Source organism: Schistocerca cancellata, chromosome 2, assembly GCF_023864275.1.
Source record: "Schistocerca cancellata isolate TAMUIC-IGC-003103 chromosome 2, iqSchCanc2.1, whole genome shotgun sequence".
In the NCBI taxonomy this organism is placed as follows: Eukaryota; Metazoa; Arthropoda; class Insecta; order Orthoptera; family Acrididae; genus Schistocerca; species Schistocerca cancellata.
In genome coordinates this window covers 499289831-499310724 of record NC_064627.1, presented here as the reverse complement: position 1 = coordinate 499310724, position 20894 = coordinate 499289831, and the positions used below count along the sequence as shown (strand labels likewise).

Below are 20894 nucleotides of genomic sequence, written 5' to 3'. Positions count from 1 at the left end.
AGACAGAGCTTAACGCCCCTGTTAACTGGTGTTTGTGGTACCGGCACTTGGTAACTTTTCCCTTGTGCATAACTGCGTGACCTACAGATAAGAATTCAGTTACAGCTACCAAGATTCACTGACATAATAAGATATTATTTGCTGATGAAATCTCTCACTGACAATAGAAATTTTTGTCTCTCAAAGGAAGGCTGTCGGAATTATGAGTGGAGCCCATCGAAACCATTAAACAGGAAACTCTTCCAAGAACTGCAGACAATGATACGTCAGTTTATCATCTTTCTTAGGCGCGTTTTTAATGAGAAGTGTTCCCTCTGCAAAACAAACAGTGCCTGCTGCGACTATTAACAAAAAGGACCTGATTAACACTTAAAAACGACTTTTCACCGCAAAGGGGAACATAACTCAAGTGTAGAAGTGTTCAAAGTACTCTTAAATAACACAGAAAACCTATAGCGACGTATTCGTGGCACCTCTTTTCTCGGTCACGAGTGAGAGCTTCAAAATTGGCGGAACGTATAGAAGCCACAGTATTGTTTGTTCTAGCTCTGAACCATTTATTGCTTCATTTAATTTGGATGTCTACTATTTCTGGATCAAATGCACACATATTATAGTTTTATTTTTCCAGTTAGATCACCTCAGAAGAACAAATTCATTAATGGAAACAAAGTAGTCTTTGTGGTCATGCAAACTTTTCCGATGTGTGCTACGATGTACACTTGCCATTTTTTCAGCCGGATGGGGACGAGAGACTTGCCGAAAGGTAGTGTTAGCTGAACGCTGCCGCCTTGTTGGAAACGCGCGAGCTTTTCGTAAAAATAGTGTTTATTGACAGTGGTTTGCTTCGTAGGGCTTGTGACTCATAGGTATTTGTATGAGTTGACCAGTATAGTTTGTAAGTTGCTGCTGTTGTAATCATAGGATACTAAGTTTCAGAGTTCTATAATTCTGCATTTCTCAACAATCAAATGCATTTGGGGATGCCCGTGCAAGTTTTGGTAGCATGTGGCATCGTGTCCTTGCACAGTGTCTTCTGCTAACACATAATCTTTGACTATGTAGCCACAAAGTAATGCACGTGTGTTTGTTTACATGTTATTGCATGCGGGAGTATATGAATTTTGTTGTGATTTTGACAGAGATTACAGAGCTACCTGAAGTTAGATGAAATATGACATTCCTCTGCAGCCTTCACCAGATATCCTTTCCTAACATCTGGAAACAAGTGTTGCATGATGTGAGAAATGATTACATTTTTGGAGTAGTGTTACATTTATAAAGGAGAGAATCTTCAGATTGAAGTGTTACACACAATTATGAGAAAAATGGCTCTGAAAGGACTTAAACGGCGTGCATCCATTGCCGACAGTGTTCATCCAGAGAAGAAGAGTAAAGGATTTTCAGTTAACTCATTTCTAAATAGCTTGCAGCAGCCCGAATGCCTCACATGTGAGTTGGAGTTTCTGTGCATGCCAAACGTTTCTTCCTTCACGTGCGTTCATATCTTGTTGTTTGGTTCACATTCATCAAATACTGTGGACCATAATTGTACACTCTCGCCACGATGTAAATGAGACAGTTTTGCAGTTACAGAACACTTTATCAGTGAAAAATACAGCCTCTCTCTCTCTCTCTCTCTCTCTCTGTTTCTGTCTCTCTGGGATGTGGTAGTTCACCACAACCAAGATTTCGTGGTGTGTGTGTTGTGTTTGTGGGAAGGAGAAGGATACAATACCACACTTAAACACTGCAGACGTGACAAAATACAGACTTATGACATTGTTATTGGATTAGCTGAATCAGATTAACTGGAGGCGTTGATACTGCTTTACTACCTCTCTGGCGAACTATCAACGGAATGTACCAATACCATATGTACTGATGATATGGCCTCATACATATTTAGACATAAGATAATGGAACACAGTGTTTTTTTTGCATCTGTGTTACTTTGTAGAATATAGGTTGTGATGACAAATTGATCTCATGTATCATAAGATGTATGTTAGAGGTCTATCCGTTAACAGTATTGAAAAGTGCTCAGCAGTAAATTAGGACATACTATTTCTGCAATCAAATATATTCACTTGTATTGTAGAAACTCTACTCTATAAGCCGATATGTTCTCCAGTCTCTTTATGTCTGTTGGCTGTGCGTTATAAAGAATGACACCTTAATGGGTCACATGTTTTTGAGTATGAGTGGTTTTTGCTCCCTCTACATGGAGGGACCCACAGTTGTGTTGTAACTTGGCAGTTGCAGTGAGCCCTTACACATCTGTGTGACATGATTTGAGTAGCCGTTTTTTATAATGAAAAAATTTCTTTTAATCAACTAATGATTTCACTCAAAATAACTGTTCCATAAGGAACTAGAAGTAGTCAAAGTAAGTCATTCTATTACCTTCTGAGGAGCATACTTTTGAACTTTTGAAATGTTTCTCTGATCAGAACATGCCAAATTGAGTCTGTGGATGAGTTTTTTCTACATAGTCACTCCAGTTTAAATCTTGATGACCATACATTGCTAAAGTAGTGTAGGCCTACTCTTTTTAACTCATAATAAGTTTATAGGATGTGTCAGTCTTAAATTCTCTTGAATAAAATGATACTTATTTTTGAAAATTGGAATATACAATTCAGACGATGTTAAGTTGCATAGTGCAACTGAAAGTGAGGGACTGTAGACTAAAACAGTGGGAATGGAAATGTAGGTTCTACATCTACATCTACATCCATACTCCGCAAGCCACCTGGCGGTGTGTGGCGGAGGGTACCTTCAGTACCTCTATCGGTTCTCCCTTCTATTCCAGTCTCGTATTGTTCGTGGAAAGAAGGATTGTCGGTATGCCTCTGTGTGGGCTCTAATCTCTCTGATTTTATCCTCATGGTCTCTTCGCGAGATATATGTAGGAGGGAGCAATATACTGCTTGACTCTTCGGTGAAGGTATGTTCTCGAAATTTCAATAAAAGCCCGTACCGAGCTACTGAGCGTCTCTCCTGCAGAGTCTTCCACTGGAGTTTATCTATCATCTCCGTAACGCTTTCGCGATTACTAAATGATCCTGTAACGAAGCGCGCTGCTCTCCGTTGGATCTTCTCTATATCTTCTATCAACCGTATCTGGTACGGATCCCACACTGCTGAGCAGTATTCAAGCAGTGGGCGAACAAGCGTACTGTAACCTACTTCCTTTGTTTTCGGATTGCATTTCCTTAGGATTCTTCCAATGAATCTCAGTCTGGCATCTGCTTTACCGACGATCAACATTATATGATCATTCCATTTTAAATCACTCCTAATGCGTACTCCCAGGTAATTTATGGTATTAACTGCTTCCAGTTGCTGACCTACTATTTTGTAGCTAAATGATAAAGGATCTATCTTTCTGTATATTCGCAGCACATTACACTTGTCTACATTCAGATTCAATTGCCATTCCCTGCACCATGCGTCAATTCGCTGCAGATCCTCCTGCATTTCAGTACAATTTTCCATTGTTACAACCTCTCGGTACACCACAGCATCATCTGCAAAAAGCCTCAGTGAATTTCCGATGTCATCCACCAGGTCATTTATGTATATTGTGAATAGCAACGGTCCTATGACACTCCCCTGCGGCACACCTGAAATCACTCTTACTTCGGAAGACTTCTCTCCATTGAGAATAACATGCTGCGTCCTCTTATCCAGGAACTCCTCAATCCAATCACACAATTGGTCTGATAGTCCATATGCTCTTACTTTGTTCATTAAACGACTGTGGGGAACTGTATCGAACGCCTTGCGGAAGTCAAGAAACACGGCATCTACCTGTGAACCCGTGTCTATGGCCCTCTGAGCCTCGTGGACGAATAGCGCGAGCTGGGTTTCACATGACCGTCTTTTTCGAAACCCATGCTGATTCCTACAGAGTAGATTTCTAGTCTCCAGAAAAGTCATTATACTCGAACACAATACGTGTTCCAAAATTCTGCAACTGATATATATATTATATATATATCTCTAACTGACGTTAGAGATATAGGTCTATAGTTCTGCACATCTGTTCGACGTCCCTTCTTGAAAACGGGGATGACCTGTGCCCTTTTCCAATCCTTTGGAACGCTATGATGCACATTCTGTTGAATGTTGCCAGTGTCAAGGAGACTAGCTGAAATAAAATTTTAGAGGAAATGAAGTTGATGAATAGTAGAAATAGTGTAGAATTCTGAATAAAATCATGGAAATGGCGGCCATATTTGTTCCAGGCCACATGTGTTTTTTTGTATTTGCAAGCATCTACATTTTTTACAATTATTCAGTAGTGGATTGTCCTAAGTCTTTCAGATAAAATGCATTTACTTCCACACACTCTGGGCTACAAATTAACATCATTATCACTTGGCTGAATGTATTCTTTAATATATTTTTAATAGTTCAAAGTTTTCAGCCACAAATTAAAAAAAACTCAATTTTTGAACAGTAGTTTTGCAAATAAAGATTAATTTCTCAGCTTTAATATTTTTTCTGCTATTGCACTGTATAGCATAGTTACTTTTTATAGAGTATCAATGGTGAGGCAGCTTACACTTTTTAAATTTCTTTTTAAATTTTTCCATTTTGTGGCCTGCAGTATCTTTGTTTGGGGACCAAATAAAAATCTGAACATTTCACGGTTAATAGACCTTTATGATATCAAACTACAGTATAAATTTCAACTGTGAGATTTAATTGGAAGTTATGGAAAAAAAAATTACAAACACGAGTCAAAAATATGTTGTTTAACACCTGCGATATCTGGTAGGCTAATCAAATAAAGTATACCAGTTACATAATGTAACACACCACACAACACTAGCTATTGATTATTTGTCGAAACAATGCTGTAGTAATTGTTTCACCGGGCTAACAATTGCTTCTAAGCCTATACAAGTCTGATTGTTGTCTTCCCCATTACACCAACAGTTGTCTACTCGCACTTATTTAGCTAGAAGTTCTTGAAGTGTGCAGTTGAAAAACAGAGTCTCGGTGTTCTGTTGGTGTTATTATTAATTAAGCATCTCATAAAAGTGTGTATGTAGTGTATCCTAAAGACATTACTTTAATCGAATATTACAGTGAAGAAGAAATGGTATTGTTTTACTTAAGAGCTGTCCTAGAGGTCAAATCAACATGTATGTATAATGAAATGAAATACTTAAAAAAAATTTCATCATCTTTTTTGTCAGTCTTGCATGGACTCTTTTGAGAAACATAAGAAACCTGTAACAAAAGGTCAGCGAGAAATAACATTTGATCATTATTCTAAAAATAAAAGCCCTTTTGACAATCTCATACCAAGAAAATCATGTGTCCAACACGTTATTCTAAAATATTTGTAATTCACAAGAGAAATGATCGTGAAACCTCAGATAAAGAATTTTGTGACTTATCATGGGTCGACAGTAGCATCCAATCCCACGTGTCGGCTTTGACCCGTGACATAAGGGTGTTGTCGTGTGTGACGTCATGACGGCACAGAGTTTGGTTTGTGAGTGTGATGTGTATGTAGATGTCGTCGTGTTGTGGTTTTTTGTGCTCTCTCGTAGTATGTTCAGGGTCTTCATTTGTGTGGTGTAATGGGCTCAATTTGCTTTTGCTCATTATCCAGAATTGTTCGAGTGTCGGCTGTGTTTGTAGTGGAATTCGTTTCAGTGAGTTAACGATTTTGTGTGAAGGTTAATTTAGTGTTGTTCACTGTACATCGTGTGGTGATTTTAGTAAAATTAATTGGTTGTTGTTTTTGTTCAGGAATGGATATGATGGATAAAATTAACAGTGCGCAGGTCAAGGGAAGTGTTCGATCCCAATGTGTGGCTGTGTATGTTGATATTGGTATCGGGAGATGTTTTTGAGCTGTATAGGCCAAGGGAAGTGTTTAATCCTAATTTATGGGATCGGGAGCTGCTGTTGAGCTATATAGGTCAAGTGAAGTGTCCGATTCCAGATGATATTGTGTTTAGTGGTATTTGGGGAGTTTTGTGATGTCGTTTTTTTTCGTCGTTTTGTGTGGTTTTGTATGGGGGTGGGTGTCTAAATTTGTTTATATTTAGTTTGCCCCCACCCAAAAACACCCCATTTCCCGCGCATGTCCCGTTAGTGTAATTAGGCTTTTTGTGGAAAGTGTGTTCTTCAATGTATTTTCGTCCTCATAATGTGTATGTACCGACTTTATACATGCCATATTGGAATCGTGGTTTATGGTCGTTTCCGCCATATTTGTGACGTCATGGGTCAAAGCAGATCGGATACTTCCGTATTTCCCTTATCAGCAACCATTAAAAAAGTGGATAAAGCTTGTGAAAGCGTGGGCATATCGCCTGCTAGTGAAGTTAGAAAACTAAATCAAGATAAAATACCAAGTGCCTTGAATTCAAAAATTGAGAAAGTGGCAGCTACAGTCAAAAAGAATTTGGATGTTTCATTTCAAAATACAATTTGTACTAAAACAGATGGAAGATCTAAAACTTCACCAACTGAATATGATGATTTGATAGAAAAACTAAAAACAGAACTTCAATCAAAGAGGATGAAATTAAGATTATCATTTTACTGCCGAATTCTTGGAATCGAGCAAAAGTTATTGATGAATTTAATGTGTCAGAATGTCTTGTTAAGTTAACAAGGCAATTAATAAAAGAACAGGGAATTTTATCAGCATTACAAAAGAAAAGTGCATCCAATTTGGTAGATGAAAACACAATCAGTAAAGTTATAAAGTATTATGACGATGACAATAACTGCTGTTTGATGCCTGGCAAAAAAGACTGTGTTTCTGTGAAAGGAAATGATCTAAGATTCAAAGACAAAAAAGGTTAATATTGTCTAATTTAAATGAACTATTCACTGAATTTAAAAAAGAAAATCCTGGCATTAAAATTGGAAGATCAAAGTTTTGCAATTTGAGACCAAGTTGGTGTATTGTTGCAGGGGCATCTGGCACCCATAATGTTTGTGTTTGTTTGTATCATCAGGACGTAAAGTTGATGATAGATGGGGCCAATCGTAGAGTTGACTATAAAGACCTTTTGGAAGTTATGGTATGCAATATTGACAGTTACTATTGTATTATGAACAAGGGAAAATGTGAAGATTTTCCAGGCAAACAAGCCTTACTTGACATGTTTGAAGAATCCGAAGAAGACGATTTGATGCCTGACAATATAAAATACAAACAATGGGTGACACAAGACAGAACTGAAATGGTGACAGTCATAAATTCACGAGAAGAGTTTTTTGAAGTGTTGGTGGCTAACCTTGAAAATCTTAAAATGCATCATTTTATTGCAAAAGCTCAAAGTAAATTTTTGAAAGACAAAAACGCAAACCACCGAGCGAGGTGGCGCAGTGGTTAGCACACTGGACTCGCATTCGGGAGGACGACGGTTCAATCCCGTCTCCAGCCATCCTGATTTAGGTTTTCCGTGATTTCCCTAAATCGTTTCAGGCAAATGCCGGGATGGTTCCTTTGAAAGGGCACGGCCGATTTCCTTCCCCATCCTTCCCTAACCCGAGCTTGCGCTCCGGCTCTAATGACCTCGTTGTCAACGGGACGTTAAACACCACTAACCAACAACCAAAAATCAAACTTTGGCAGCTGGTGAATGCTTAGTTCTTGCTGACTTTTTGAAAAATTATTCCTTTTTTTTTAGATATGAAGTACGAGGGCACTACTGGGTAAACGAACGGGCCACAGTTCTTCCATTTGTATTCTATTATAAAGATGAAGATAAATTAATGAGCCACAGCTTTTGTATCATAAGTGACTACCTTGAACACAATACTACAGCAGTGCACATTTTTCAACTTAAATTAACAAACTACATTAAACAGCACCACCCTTCCATAAAAAACTGATTTACTTTTCGGATGGGGCAGCAGGTAAATATTAAAAAAAAAAAAATTAACATCTCCTTTCATAAACAAGATTTTGGGTTTGATGTAGAATGGCAGTTTCTCGCTTCATGCCTTGGGAAGAATGCTTGTGATGGTGTCGGGGGTACAACAAAGCGAGCTGTTACAAAAGCAAGTCTGCAGCGGACCGATAACAATCATATCATAACACCTCAAGAAATGTTTGAATTCTGTAAAAAACATATCAAAGGACTTACCTATGTTTTTGTACAAAGTGAGGAAATACAAGAAGTCTATGACAGTGTCTTGAAGGAAAGTTACAACACTTGTCAGAAGATTAAAGGTACTCGATCTTTTCATTGTATTGTACCCCATTCACACAACTTACTGAAGTGTGAGATCACATCAACTTTGCCTGATTGTGAACTTCATCAATGTGGAAAACTTGTACAGCTGGTTCTTCAAAATAAAGACATAGTGGCTTGTGTTTACAATGAACAGTTGTGGATTGGCGTAGTTGATAATATTGACTGTCAAAACCAAGATGTACATGTTGTATTTTTCACCCACCATGACCAAGGACATCTTTTTTAAAAAAATGAGAAGGATCAAGTTTGGATGACACTTAAAAATGTACTAGGGAAGCTGTTTCCCATGGAATTTACAACTGTGACTGCACGAACTTATAATCTAACACCCAAACTGAGTAAACAAATTTCTCAAACGTTCAATGAGTGATGTACTAAAAGCAAACAACAAGAGAACAATATAACATAATTAGTATAAAACCATAATGGGTATCAAAAAAGACGAAGAAATGCAAGCAGCAGAAACAACAGCGTGGCTATACATCGGTAACTTAAAGAGAACCACCACAACTGCTACAGTAGTGAAATACCTTAACAAGAACGGAATACTGGGACAACTAGAATGTGAAGAACTGCGCACACTGGGCGACAAAAAAGCTTTCAAAGTAGGCATTCCGTTTGAAAACTACTAATCGCACAAGAACCAGAATTCTGGCCAGAAAACATAAAAGTACGTCTATTTCGTTTCCCAAGACAATCAATGGAAAAGGGAGCAGAGCTCAACTAAACTAAGAAGAAAACCAGAAGAGCAAGAAATAAAAGCAGTCTTGTGGAATACAGAGGGAGTAAAAAGTGCTCTTAACCTAACACCAACAGACATTCTGCAAAACTCGGACCTTGCAATTCTAACAGAAACCTTCCTGATAGACAGCTGGCAACATAAAGATTTCTATAATTATCACCTAATGGCAAAGAAGGCAGAAAGAGGACGACCCATGGGAGGAATATCTATCCTACTGAAACCCTGGATGACGCCCACCAAAAATATCATAAAACAAGAAAATAGTATGCTAATAGAAGCGGCAAACATAAATATAATTGCAGCCTATTTTAAACCGCACACAAATGCTGTAGAAATAATTGACAAAATAGTCACACTCATCAAACAATGCGACAGCAAACCCACCATTATTGCAGGTGATCTCAACTGCAGAATAGACACAGAAAACTATAAAACAAAATTAGTCGTTGAAACTCTAGAAGAAGGTGGTTTCACCCTACTTAACGATAGACAGATACCTACATACATATGCCACACTGGGAAGAGCACCATTGATATCGCATTAACAACAGGAGACATAGAAGGAAGTATTCAACCAATATGGCATGACTCCATTACTCCTATACGAAAGCACATTCCAATGAAGATAAAAATAAATATTGTCACGTCACCGCCAGCAAGAAAGACCCACCAAATCACACAAAGAAAAATTGATATAGAAAAATTAACAAACCAGCAAGAACAATTAACATAAATAGAAACTTTCATAGAGGAAGGAGACTTTGAAAAAGCAACAGACCAAATAGAAGACGTCCTAAAAAATTCAGTGATACAAACAATCCCCAAAACAAGGATGGCCAAAAGATGGTTTGATGCTGAATGCTACAGCAAAAGGAACACTGTTCTAAGAATCCTCCACAGAATAAGAAACCAGCATGACGAGGAAACATACAAACTGTACGCAGAAGAGAGGAGAATCTACAAAAAACTAATAGAAGAGAAGAAAAAAGAATACATAGAAAGTGAGGCAAAAAGAGAAGCGGATGAAGCAGAGAAAGACCCATACATAGCAGCAAGACCAAGAAAAATGGCTCATACACCAAATATAGACCTGAAGGAATGGGAAGACCACGTCAGTAAGATACTGAACAAACGAGGACTCAAAACACCCCCAAAGAAAGAGAAACAACATCAAACTAAGGAAAATACAGTACATGGGAACCCCTAAATGAAGATGATGTGAAAGAAGTAATAAAAGCACTGAAGAACAAGAAAGCAGCAGGACCTGATAATATATATAATGAACATATAAAAGATGCAAAAGAGGCCCTCCAACACATATGGACCAAACTCTTTAATAAATGCCTGGAACTTGGAAGAATTCCGACACAGTGGAGACACTCGACAATAAAAGTTCTCTACAAAGGTAGAGGAGACCCAATGGACCCAAACAAATACAGAGGCATAGCCCTGGAAAAGATAATAACACAAAAAATCCAAGCCTCTGTGGACAGTCACCTCCGAGATCGACAAATGGGTTTCAGATCTGGAAGATCAACACTTACGGCAGTCAGGCTTCTTCTAAACAACATCGATGATGCGCTACAAAAGGAACAAATGTTCTACACAGTGTTCATAGACTTTACCAAAGCCTTTGACCTATTGGAAAGAGAGCTCATAGTCCGAAAACTGGAAAACACAATGGGAGAAGATAGCTTATGGGCAAGAATAATCAAATCAATCCTCGAATACAACTTAATTACAATATCAGACAACCTCTCTTTTTCGAACCCCATTCTGCAATCGAACGGAGTCTTACAGGGTGACCCAATGAGCCCTTTGTTGTACATTCTTGCCACTGAAGAAGTACTCCGAATTGGAGAAAATGAAGAAGATGTGTATGTATATGCATACGCTGATGACATAGCCGTAGGTTCAACAGATATACAGAAGCTGCAGAGAATCATTGAGAAAATAGACAGATGGTGCAGTGAACACAAACTACACATAAACATAACAAAGACAGAAATGGTAATTTTCAGAAAAGGAGGCAAAACACCCAAGAATGCGGAAATCAGTATCAGAGGACAAAAAATAAAAATCTCATCAGACTTTAAATACCTAGGAGTGACATTGCAACCAACATTCAAATGCTTCACAAAACATACAACAGAACATGCAGCCCAAGCAATAATAGCAATACAGGACATCAAAAACATCCGCCTACTCAGTCTAGAAACAGCCATGAAATTATTCAACACAAAAATCTTGCCAATCCTGGCCTATGGGATGGAGGTTATATGGTAACACCTGACAGAAAAAATCTAGAAACACTAGAAAAGGTAAAATCGACCTATCTAAAAAGAGCACTAGGTCTCTCAAAGACAACAAGATCTAGACTAGTGTACCTGCTAGCGAGAGAGACATTCCTAATTGAAGACATCAGACTTCGATATATGATGCCACACACCAGGGCTTCCAGAAAGCAACTGAAGATCATGGAGGACAAACAAGAAAAAATATGGCCGGAGTTTTATGGCACCGAAGCAATGACGAACCGCTCATGGACAGCACCAAACTTCGAACAGCGACATGTCGTAACTAGACTTTCTATTCACGGCTTTCATCATCTAATCTGCAAGAACAAAACTTATCACGACCCAACCGCAACATGTGTATGTGAACTGTGTAACGAAGCCTGTGAACGATATCACATAGAACTGTGCAGTAAAAGAGTGAAATCGATAAATGAATATGCAAAAATGTAAATGTAAAATGTTAAGCAAAGTAACTGTATATGGCTATTTGGCTGCAATTTTATTAAATAATTAGTAGGCTTATTTTCAATAAAAAAAGTAAGTAATCATAGATATGATTAAATTATATACCATAACTGATATATTTTATTCCATAAGCCTAGATATCGCAGATGTTAAAAAACATATTTTTGTCTCGTGTTTGTAATTTTTTTTCCATAACTTCCAATTTAATTTCAAAGTTGAAATTTATACTGAAGTTTGATATCATAAAGGTCTATTAACTGTGAAATTTTCATGTTTTTGTTTGGTCCCCCAACAAAATGGAAAAATTTAAAAAATCCATAGTGTATTTTTTTTAAGTGTAAGCTGCTCACCGTTGATACTCTATAAAAAGTAACTATACTATACAGTGTAATAGCAGAAAAAATACTAAAGCTGAGAAACTAATCTTTTTTTTGGAAAACCACTGTTCAAAAATTGAGTTTTTTTTTTTTTTATTTGTGGCTGATAACTTTGAAGTGTTACAAATATATTAAAGAATACATTCAGCTAAGTGATAATGATGTTAATTTGTAGCCCAGAGTGTGTTGAACTAAATGCATTTTACCTGAAAGGCTTAGGACAATCCACTACTGAATAATTGTAAAAAATGTAGATGCTTGCAAATACGAAAAAACGCATGCGGCCTGGAACAAATATAGCCGCTATTTCAAAATGTGACTACTAAACATTGGGGAATTCACCCAGCAAATATAAAATTTTTCTGAGGTGGTCAAGCAACCAATTATTTGTTTCTTGGACCACTCGGTATGGATTGACCCACATGCTCATGTAGCTGTGTGCATTAAATCATCCACTTCTGCTCTGGGGAGGTGTTCTGGCCCCACTTTGAATGTGGCCTATGAATTAATGAATAGAGCCGGTGTGCTGGCTAGCATGGATGTGGTTTTTAGGTGGTTTCCTACATCATACTAGATGAATACCTGGTTGGTACCTCAATCCCGCTTCTGATACATGCTAAGCAAACATTTAGAAAACTTTGTCACATTTGCACATGGAATTTTATCTACACACAGAGGGATAAGAGTGCACTGATCCCACTATGAGAGGTGTAGTAACTGATGACCTAGATGTTTAGTCCCTGTAAACCCATAGTCAGCAGCAGTGTAAAGCCTTCATCAAAACTATTCGAATACATTTGTTATATGTATCAGAAAGTAGAATGAGAGAGTCATGAGAGACACTTGAGAAGAATAAAAATAAATACAGCAAAAGATTCTGATCTATTGGGCAACTTTGGATCATATTCCTGCGTGAACTACTTTATTTAGCTTTTATGTAATTCCTAAATCATCAACACTATGGTAGGTTTTGTGGAACAGTGTTACTGATATTCTTCCTCACTATTGTGTGATCTTGGTTTATTCTCTATTTCTGATGTCATCATTCTTTGGTAAACCTCAAACTCTACTCTTCCTACCCTCCTTTAAGAACAAATTATCCATGGAGAAACCAGAACAGACATTTATGCTTTTGAAACACTGCAGCTCAAGGGCACAAACAGGACATTGTGACAAACAGTGAGACTTTAGTTAAGATCTTTACATATTTCTTCAGAACTATAGTAAATGTCAAAAAAAGAGAAAAAAAGAAATCCCTGGTAGTATATTCTGAAAATGAAAACATTTCTGATGTTCTCTTCATTGCAGTAAATAAAGTTGTTTGACACATGCAGAAGAAGAAGAAAGTTACAGTTGTAGCTGTAGAAAGAATAATAGACAATGACGCATCGCTTTCCATGTGTACATACTGAAACTGAAATTCACACTTAAGCACTTGGTAAACAGTTTGTGGAACCCCTTTCAGGCCATTTCTCTATTGTGCCGCTCTCAAATAATCCATGGGAGAAACAAACCCTTAAATCTTTCTGTGTGAGTTCCAGTTTCTCTTATTGTAATCTGGTGATCATATTTCCTCTGTATGTGGGAGTCAAAATATTTCTCTTAATGACTGCCACCACAACTTCTTTTTTTTAATACAAACTGAGCTGTCTTCCTTTGGACTTTACTGGTTTCCTCTGTCAAACCTATCTGGTAAGGATGCTATTACCTGCAACATTATTACAGAAGAGGCTGAATAAGCATGATGTAGGCAGTCTCTTTAGTAGATACATTGCACCTACTAAGTGTTCTGCCCAATAAAACTGTCTTTAGTTTGTCTCCCCACAACATTTTACACATGATGGTTCCATTTTTAGTTGTTCATGATTGCAATCCCAAGGTATTTAGAACAATTGACAGTCTTTAAAGTTGTGTAGTGTACCATATAACCAAAATTTAACCGATTCCTTTTAGTACTCATGACTGCACACTTCTTATTGTAGAGTCAATTGCCAAGTTTGACACTATATAGATACCTTGTCTAAGTCATTTTGCAGCATGTTTTGATTTTCTGGTGATTTTACTAGACAGAAAACGACAGCATCATCGGCAAACAATCTAAGAGGCTGCTCAGATTGTCACTTGAATCATTTATATAGGTTAGGAACAGCAGAGAACCTACAACATTTCCTCAGGAAATGTCAGACATCACTTGTTTTGTACTTGATGACTTTCTGTTAGTTACCACAAATTATGACCTTTCTGACAGGAAATTATGAATCCAGTTGCACAACTGCCAACCAGCATGTATTTCGAAAACATCGATCATGTGAAACCCAACTCACACTTTTCTCATGATACACGGAAAGATTTAGATCAGGGCAACCAAGTAGATAAGCAGTATTTCTTGATTTCCGAAAAGCATTTGACTCAGTACCACACCTACACTTATTATCAAATGTACGATCGTATGGGGTATCAAGTGAAATTTGTGACTGAACTTTTTAGTAGGGAGGACACAGCATGTTATGGTGTGCACCAAGGAAGTGTCTTGGGACCCTTACTATTTGTTAGTTAGTTACATGTTCCATTGATCAATCTCACGGTAACCATTATGATGTGGAATGTGTCAAGTGCGTAAGAAATGCAAACTTGAATCAATGTTTTAATTTTTTTAGCTTAGCATGTTTATTGCCTACCCCATTCCCTTATTTATAAAACTTTTATTGCTGTCTGTCAGACATTTTATTTCATCCGGTAATTTATCAAAAAGTTTTACAGCAGTGTATTTTACGCCTTTCTGTGCCAAAAGTATGTTAAGTAGAGGATAGTGTAAGTCTTTCTTTCTGTTCATGTTGTATATTAATGACCTTGCAGACAATATTAATAGCGAAATGATGCAGTTATCTATTATGAAGTAGTATCTGAGAGAAGCTGCATACATATTCAGTCAGATCTTGATAAGATTTCATTGTGGTGCAGAGATTGGCAACTTGCTCTAAATGTTCAGAAATGTAAAATTGTGCACATCGTGGAAGGAAAAAATCTAGTACCCCATGACTATAGTATCAATGAGTCACTGTTGGAATAATCCAGCTCATACAAATACCTATTAGGGATATGAAATGGAATGATTACATAGGTTCAGTCATGGGTAAAGCAGGTGGTAGACTTCGGTTTACTGGTGGAATACTGGGGAAGAGCAATCAGTCTACAAAAGAAATTGCTTACAAATCACTCATGTGACCCATCCTAGAATATTGCTCAAGTATGTGGGACCTGCATCAGACAGGACTAACAGGGGATACTGAACTTATACAGAGAAGGGCAGCAAAAATGGTTACTGGTTTGTTTAATCTGTGGGAGAGTGTCACAGACGTACTGAAGGAACTGAACTGGCAGCCTCATGAAGAAAGACATAAGCTATTCAGAGAAAGTCTAATAACAAAGTTTCAAGAACCGGGTTTAAATGATTACTTTATGGATATACTACAAGCCTCTATGTATCACTCACATAGGGATCTTGAGGATAAGATTAGAATAATTATTGCATGCACAGAAGTATTCAAACATTCTTCCCGCGCTCCATATGTGAATGGGACAGGAAGAAACACTGATAACTGTTGCACTGGGACGTACCCTCTGCCGTGCACCTCATGGTGATTTTCAGAGTATAGATTTAGAACTGTGACGTTACTCCATAGTAATGCAATTCGATAAGAAGCTGAAGTGAGGAATGGTATCAAAAGCTTCATGGAAATTAAAAATATAGAATCAACTTGAGTGCCCCATCATTAACTTCGTGTGGATAAAGTCCCTGATGTGTTTCACAAGAACGATATTTTTTGAATATATGTTAACTATGTGTATAGATTGTTTTATATATGAGGTAATTCATAATGTTTAGACACAGTATATGTTTCAGAATCTGTGATTCAGTGGATTACTTCTGTTTCCTTTCTTGTTTATTGGTGTGCCCTGTGCAACTTTCCAGTCCTTAGGTGTGGGTCTTTCACTCAGGTTTCCAGTTCCTTAACTTTGTTTAGAATTCAATTTTGACCCTACATTTGACACCATTTCAACAAATTCTTCATGACAGTATTTTGTGATATTAAAACAATGAGCCAAACCAAAACCATTTTGTGGACAATGCTGTAAGAAACTTATCCAGGCATATTAAATGGTGTGACACAACCTTGGTTTGGCAGTCTTTCTTTTCTATTTTCAAAATTCAACAGAAGCACTCATGCAGATAACAAAACAGTAATCACTTCTGAAACTTCACAATGTCTGTGTCAAGGCAGCCCGTGTTCTAACTCCCAGAACCTCAACATCTTTTAACACTCTATCTTTATGCATGGATATCTGTACCCATATGGTGGACCCATAAAAATCTGTATCCATACCAGGTTCATTATACGCCAACAGTTGCTCCATTTTTGCAGCTGCCAGTTGTTCCATACTGAAAAGTCCCTGTTCTACAAGTATGGCTGCCTTGGGGCAACATCTGCCGAGGCTAGGAAGAGTGATAATTTTGTTACAGGCAGACAACAGCCTGCCCAGCTAGTACAGAAACAGATTTATACTGCATTTTCTTCCTGTGATACAAACAAATGTGTCACAGCTGGTGAGCCAGCCCCTAACTGATCAGACTTCACTTATCCCCCAAGTTACAACTGGCATTTCTGTATGATTAGAGGTAGGGTCATGTGTGAATGCAGTCACATTAAGTACTAACTGTATTGGAGTTACAGTGCAACATTGGATGTAAATATGACTGATAATTATCCATCTACTCACATCTATAGCCACTTCTAGACTGTGACTAGCTGTAAACTTAACCACCTAAGTGTTGAAATTGCAGCAAGCCACACGGTTGGTGACTTGAGTGGCCATTTCAGTACCTATGTCAATTAAATTTCCCTCCCTGTCACTGTCACTATTCTGACCTCCTTAGGTGACAATTGGTCCAAGTCGTCATCATTTCTCATAACCTCCCAAGATCTCACACTCAGCTATCTGCTTCTCATACCCATGCCACCACCCAATCTTCCCCTGCCGTTTCCTAGCTCAGTCTTGCCCTATTTTGGCATTGTAATATCTCTCTCTCTCTCTCTCTCTCTCTCTCTCTCTCTCTCTCTCTCTCTCTCTCGCACGCACGCACACACACACACACACACACACACACACACACACACACACACACACACACACACACACACACACACATACTATAGTGGCACAGTAAGATACCTATTTTTTCCTTCTCCCTCACATTGTCCACCACTCGCACAATGAAATAGTGCAGCTAACTGGCAGGGATGTGAACACAGACACATAATAAATCCCACAGCCAAGGAACTAAAAGTACCAGCAATATCAGTGCTGTTGAAAGGTCTTAGATTTTCATCAGCTCCATGAAACATGCCACACCAAGTGATCATTAGCAGTAAGTGTGGAAAAGGCCATTCACCGTTTGCCCATGGAAGTGGCCAAAAAACTAATGTGGCAAGAAAAATGCAAATCATCAGCTTGTGAATTGTGCTGAAAATGAACGCTGCAGCAACACTAATGTGCTGTCAGCAAACAAAGGCAGTACAACAGTTTTATTTTGTGCCTCCGCTGCAGGGCTAATCCTGGAGATGGTTGAGAGTTGGCACAACTACTTATGATTTGTGATATGATATTGCGATCCCATTTCTTATCAGCTTTCCATCAGGTATATAGTAGCTTAATCGAGACTATGGCCAGTTCTTAGAGAGGGATATGATCATTGATTAGAGGCGTGTATTATCCTCATATTGTAATACTTCAACAGTAAGTGGTAGAGGCCGCCCCTTGGGAAGACATTGCAATATTCTGCATATTCCACTCAACCAGCTGTTCAACCAAATGTATGCCCAATGAGTAATAGTAAGCCACAGATACCTGTGTTAAATACACTATGCGGACACCTAGCTGAAAATGACTTACAAGTTCATGGCGTCCTCCATCGGTAATGCTGGAATTCAATATGGTGTTGGCCTGCCCTTAGCCTTGATGACAGCTTTCACCCTTGCAGGCATACATTCAATCAGGGACTGGAAGATTTCTTGGGGAATGGCAGCCCATTCTTCACGGAGTGCTGCACTGAGGAGAGGTATCGATGTCGGTCGGTGAGGCCTGGCATGAAGTTGGCGTACCAAAACATCCCAGAGGTGTTCTATAGGATTCAGGTCAGGACTCTGTGCAGGCCAGTCCATTACAGGGATGTTATTGTCGTGTAACCAATCCACCACAGGCCGTGCATCACGAACAAGTGCTCGATTGTGCTGAAAGATGCAGTCGCCATGCCCAAATTGCTCTTCTACAGCAGGAAGCAAGAAGATGCTTAAAACATCAATGTAGAATATAGGCCGGTGCTGTGATAGTGCCACACAAAACAACAAGGGGTGCAAGCCCCCTCCATGAAAAACACGACCACACCATAACACCACTGCCTCCTAATTTTACTGTTGGCACTACACAAGCTGGCAGATGATGTTCACCGGGCATTCGCTGTACCCACACCCTGCCATCAGATCGCTACATTGTGTATTGTGGCTCATCACTCCACACAACATTTTTCCACAGTTCAATCATCCAATGTTTACGATCCTTACACCAATCGAGGTATCATTTGGCATTTGCTGGCATGATGTGTGGCTTATGAGCAGCCGCTCTGCCGTGAAATGCAAGTTTTCTCACCTCCCACCTAACTGTCATAGTACTTGCAGTGGATCCTGATGCAGTTTGGAATTCCTGTGTGACGGTTGGGAAAAATGTCTGGCCATTACACATTAAGACCCTCTTCAACTGTTGGCCATCTCTGTCACTCAACAGACAAGGTCGGCCTGTGTGCTTTTTTGCTGTATGTGTTCCTCCAGGTTTCCACTTCACTATCACATCGGAAGCAGTGGGCTTAGGATTGTTTAGGAGGGTGGAAATCTTGCGTACAGGGGCATGACACAGTGACATCCAATCACCTCACCCCATTCAAAGTCCATGAGTTCCACGGAGTGCCTCATTCTGCTCTCTTGCACAAGGTCTAATGACTCCTAAGGTCGCTGATATGGAGTAGCTGGCAGTAGGTGGAAGCACAGTGCACCTAATATGAAAAACAAATGTTTTTGGGGATGTCCGGATACCTTCGATCACATAATGTATGTTGGTATTCTATGTACTAGTATAGGGACTTATACATTGTTGTCTGCAGCTGAGATACCAGGGAAGAATGTGGTGGCCGTAGGGAATACAGCCAATATGTCATTCAAATGTATGTTCCCCTCCCTATTCTGAAGTCACTCTGAGTGCATGACATTAAGTAATTGTTTACAAATCATTATCCTAGTCATGTAATAATCTATGATTTTACTGACACGAGTTTAGTGCATCTGACCTGTAAGATCCAGCATGACCAGGCTCTCTTCCTTGCTTCAATGTGCACAGGATGATTGACCCATGTCATTGGGAGCAGTTCTGAAGGCCACATTTCATTGAGTACCACCAGAGCTGAAGTTGCAATGCTTCTGACAACAATTGTCATGTTGGTTAACAAAAATTATCAACCTCATGTTTTCTGTTACACTCATACTTGATTACCATTTTAAATTTCCTAATTGTAATGGGGTGCATAGAATGAGATCAAGTAATTTGCTTGAGAATTAACAGGGAGGTGGAGTGATGGTGTCTGCAAAGTGCCCTATTCACCATGTGACTATTTCTGATGTTTTGAACATATTGCATGTTACTAAACCTCTTGACTTTCTGACATATGTCTATCATGTTAGCACCTGACATGTCTATCATGTTAGCACCTATCATCACTGAAACACAGAAAAACTTCAAAGCTTCACTGTTTCATTGTTTCAAACATCTTATCCCATTGTTGATACATTTGCGTTTTAGGGGCATTTCCTGTGCGGGCTGCTATCTAAATTCTCGTAATGTTGATCTTACAGTGACTCAAGCATTCCAAATTACATCATATTGTGTAAGTAGTGAATAGTTTCCCTTGGTATGGTTATCGAAGCTACTTTCTTCAACATTTCTGTGATCCAGTCATATGCAATACATCCAGCAAGAAGTGAGAAATAATAAACTCCACAGTTTGATTTGCCGCAGTTCCACTTGTCTGGCCAACATATCTGTCGCAGAAAAACAGTTTTGCTCTCAAAGTGATCAGGATGGGATAAAGATTCAAACTCCAGCAATTTTTTAAGACATCTCAATCACATATGAAAGCAAGAGATGGTGAAAGATAGAGGTGCCAACTTTGAGCTGCTTTGATAATGAGAAATACCCTAATGGACAAAACAATGTACGGAATAGATTGCTCTGCCATAAAGACAACATGTAAAGTTGCAGACAGGTACAATTAAAAGACACTTACACAAAAGCTTTCAACCACAGCCTTTGTCAGAAAAAGAGAAATGCACACCATTCGTTCACACAAGCAAGCATCCCTCACACAGACATGACTGCTATCTCTAACAGCTCAGGCCAGAATGCAGCTATCGTGTGGGATGCAAGCAGCAATCTGGAGGGGGAGGGGGTAGCAATGTATGGGTGGGGGAGGGGGGAGAGAGTACTGTCTGGCAGAGTGTGCAGGGGCTAGAATGCCAACAGGTGCAGAGTCAGAAGATTGTGAGACAGGGAGTTGGGGAAAACGGAGTGAAAAAGGAGAGGAGTGAGGAAAAGTGGGTCGATGCATAGGCTGAGGGGGGCAAACAAAGAGGGTGGTGGACAAGAATGGAGGGGTAGTGGAAAC

General features: G+C 38.9%; 1 protein-coding gene across 1 annotated transcript in view; it reads left to right on the top strand.

Moving 5' to 3' along the window:
• Positions 1–1048: 1048 nt before the first annotated feature.
• LOC126162041 (nucleolar pre-ribosomal-associated protein 1) overlaps positions 1049–20894 on the top strand; it is a 176291-nt gene continuing 156445 nt past the window's right edge. The window contains exon 1 of the mRNA XM_049918273.1: positions 1049–1452. Coding sequence (XP_049774230.1) covers positions 1320–1452 — 133 coding nt within the window. The 5' untranslated portion in view covers positions 1049–1319. The remainder of the gene's footprint in view (positions 1453–20894) is intronic.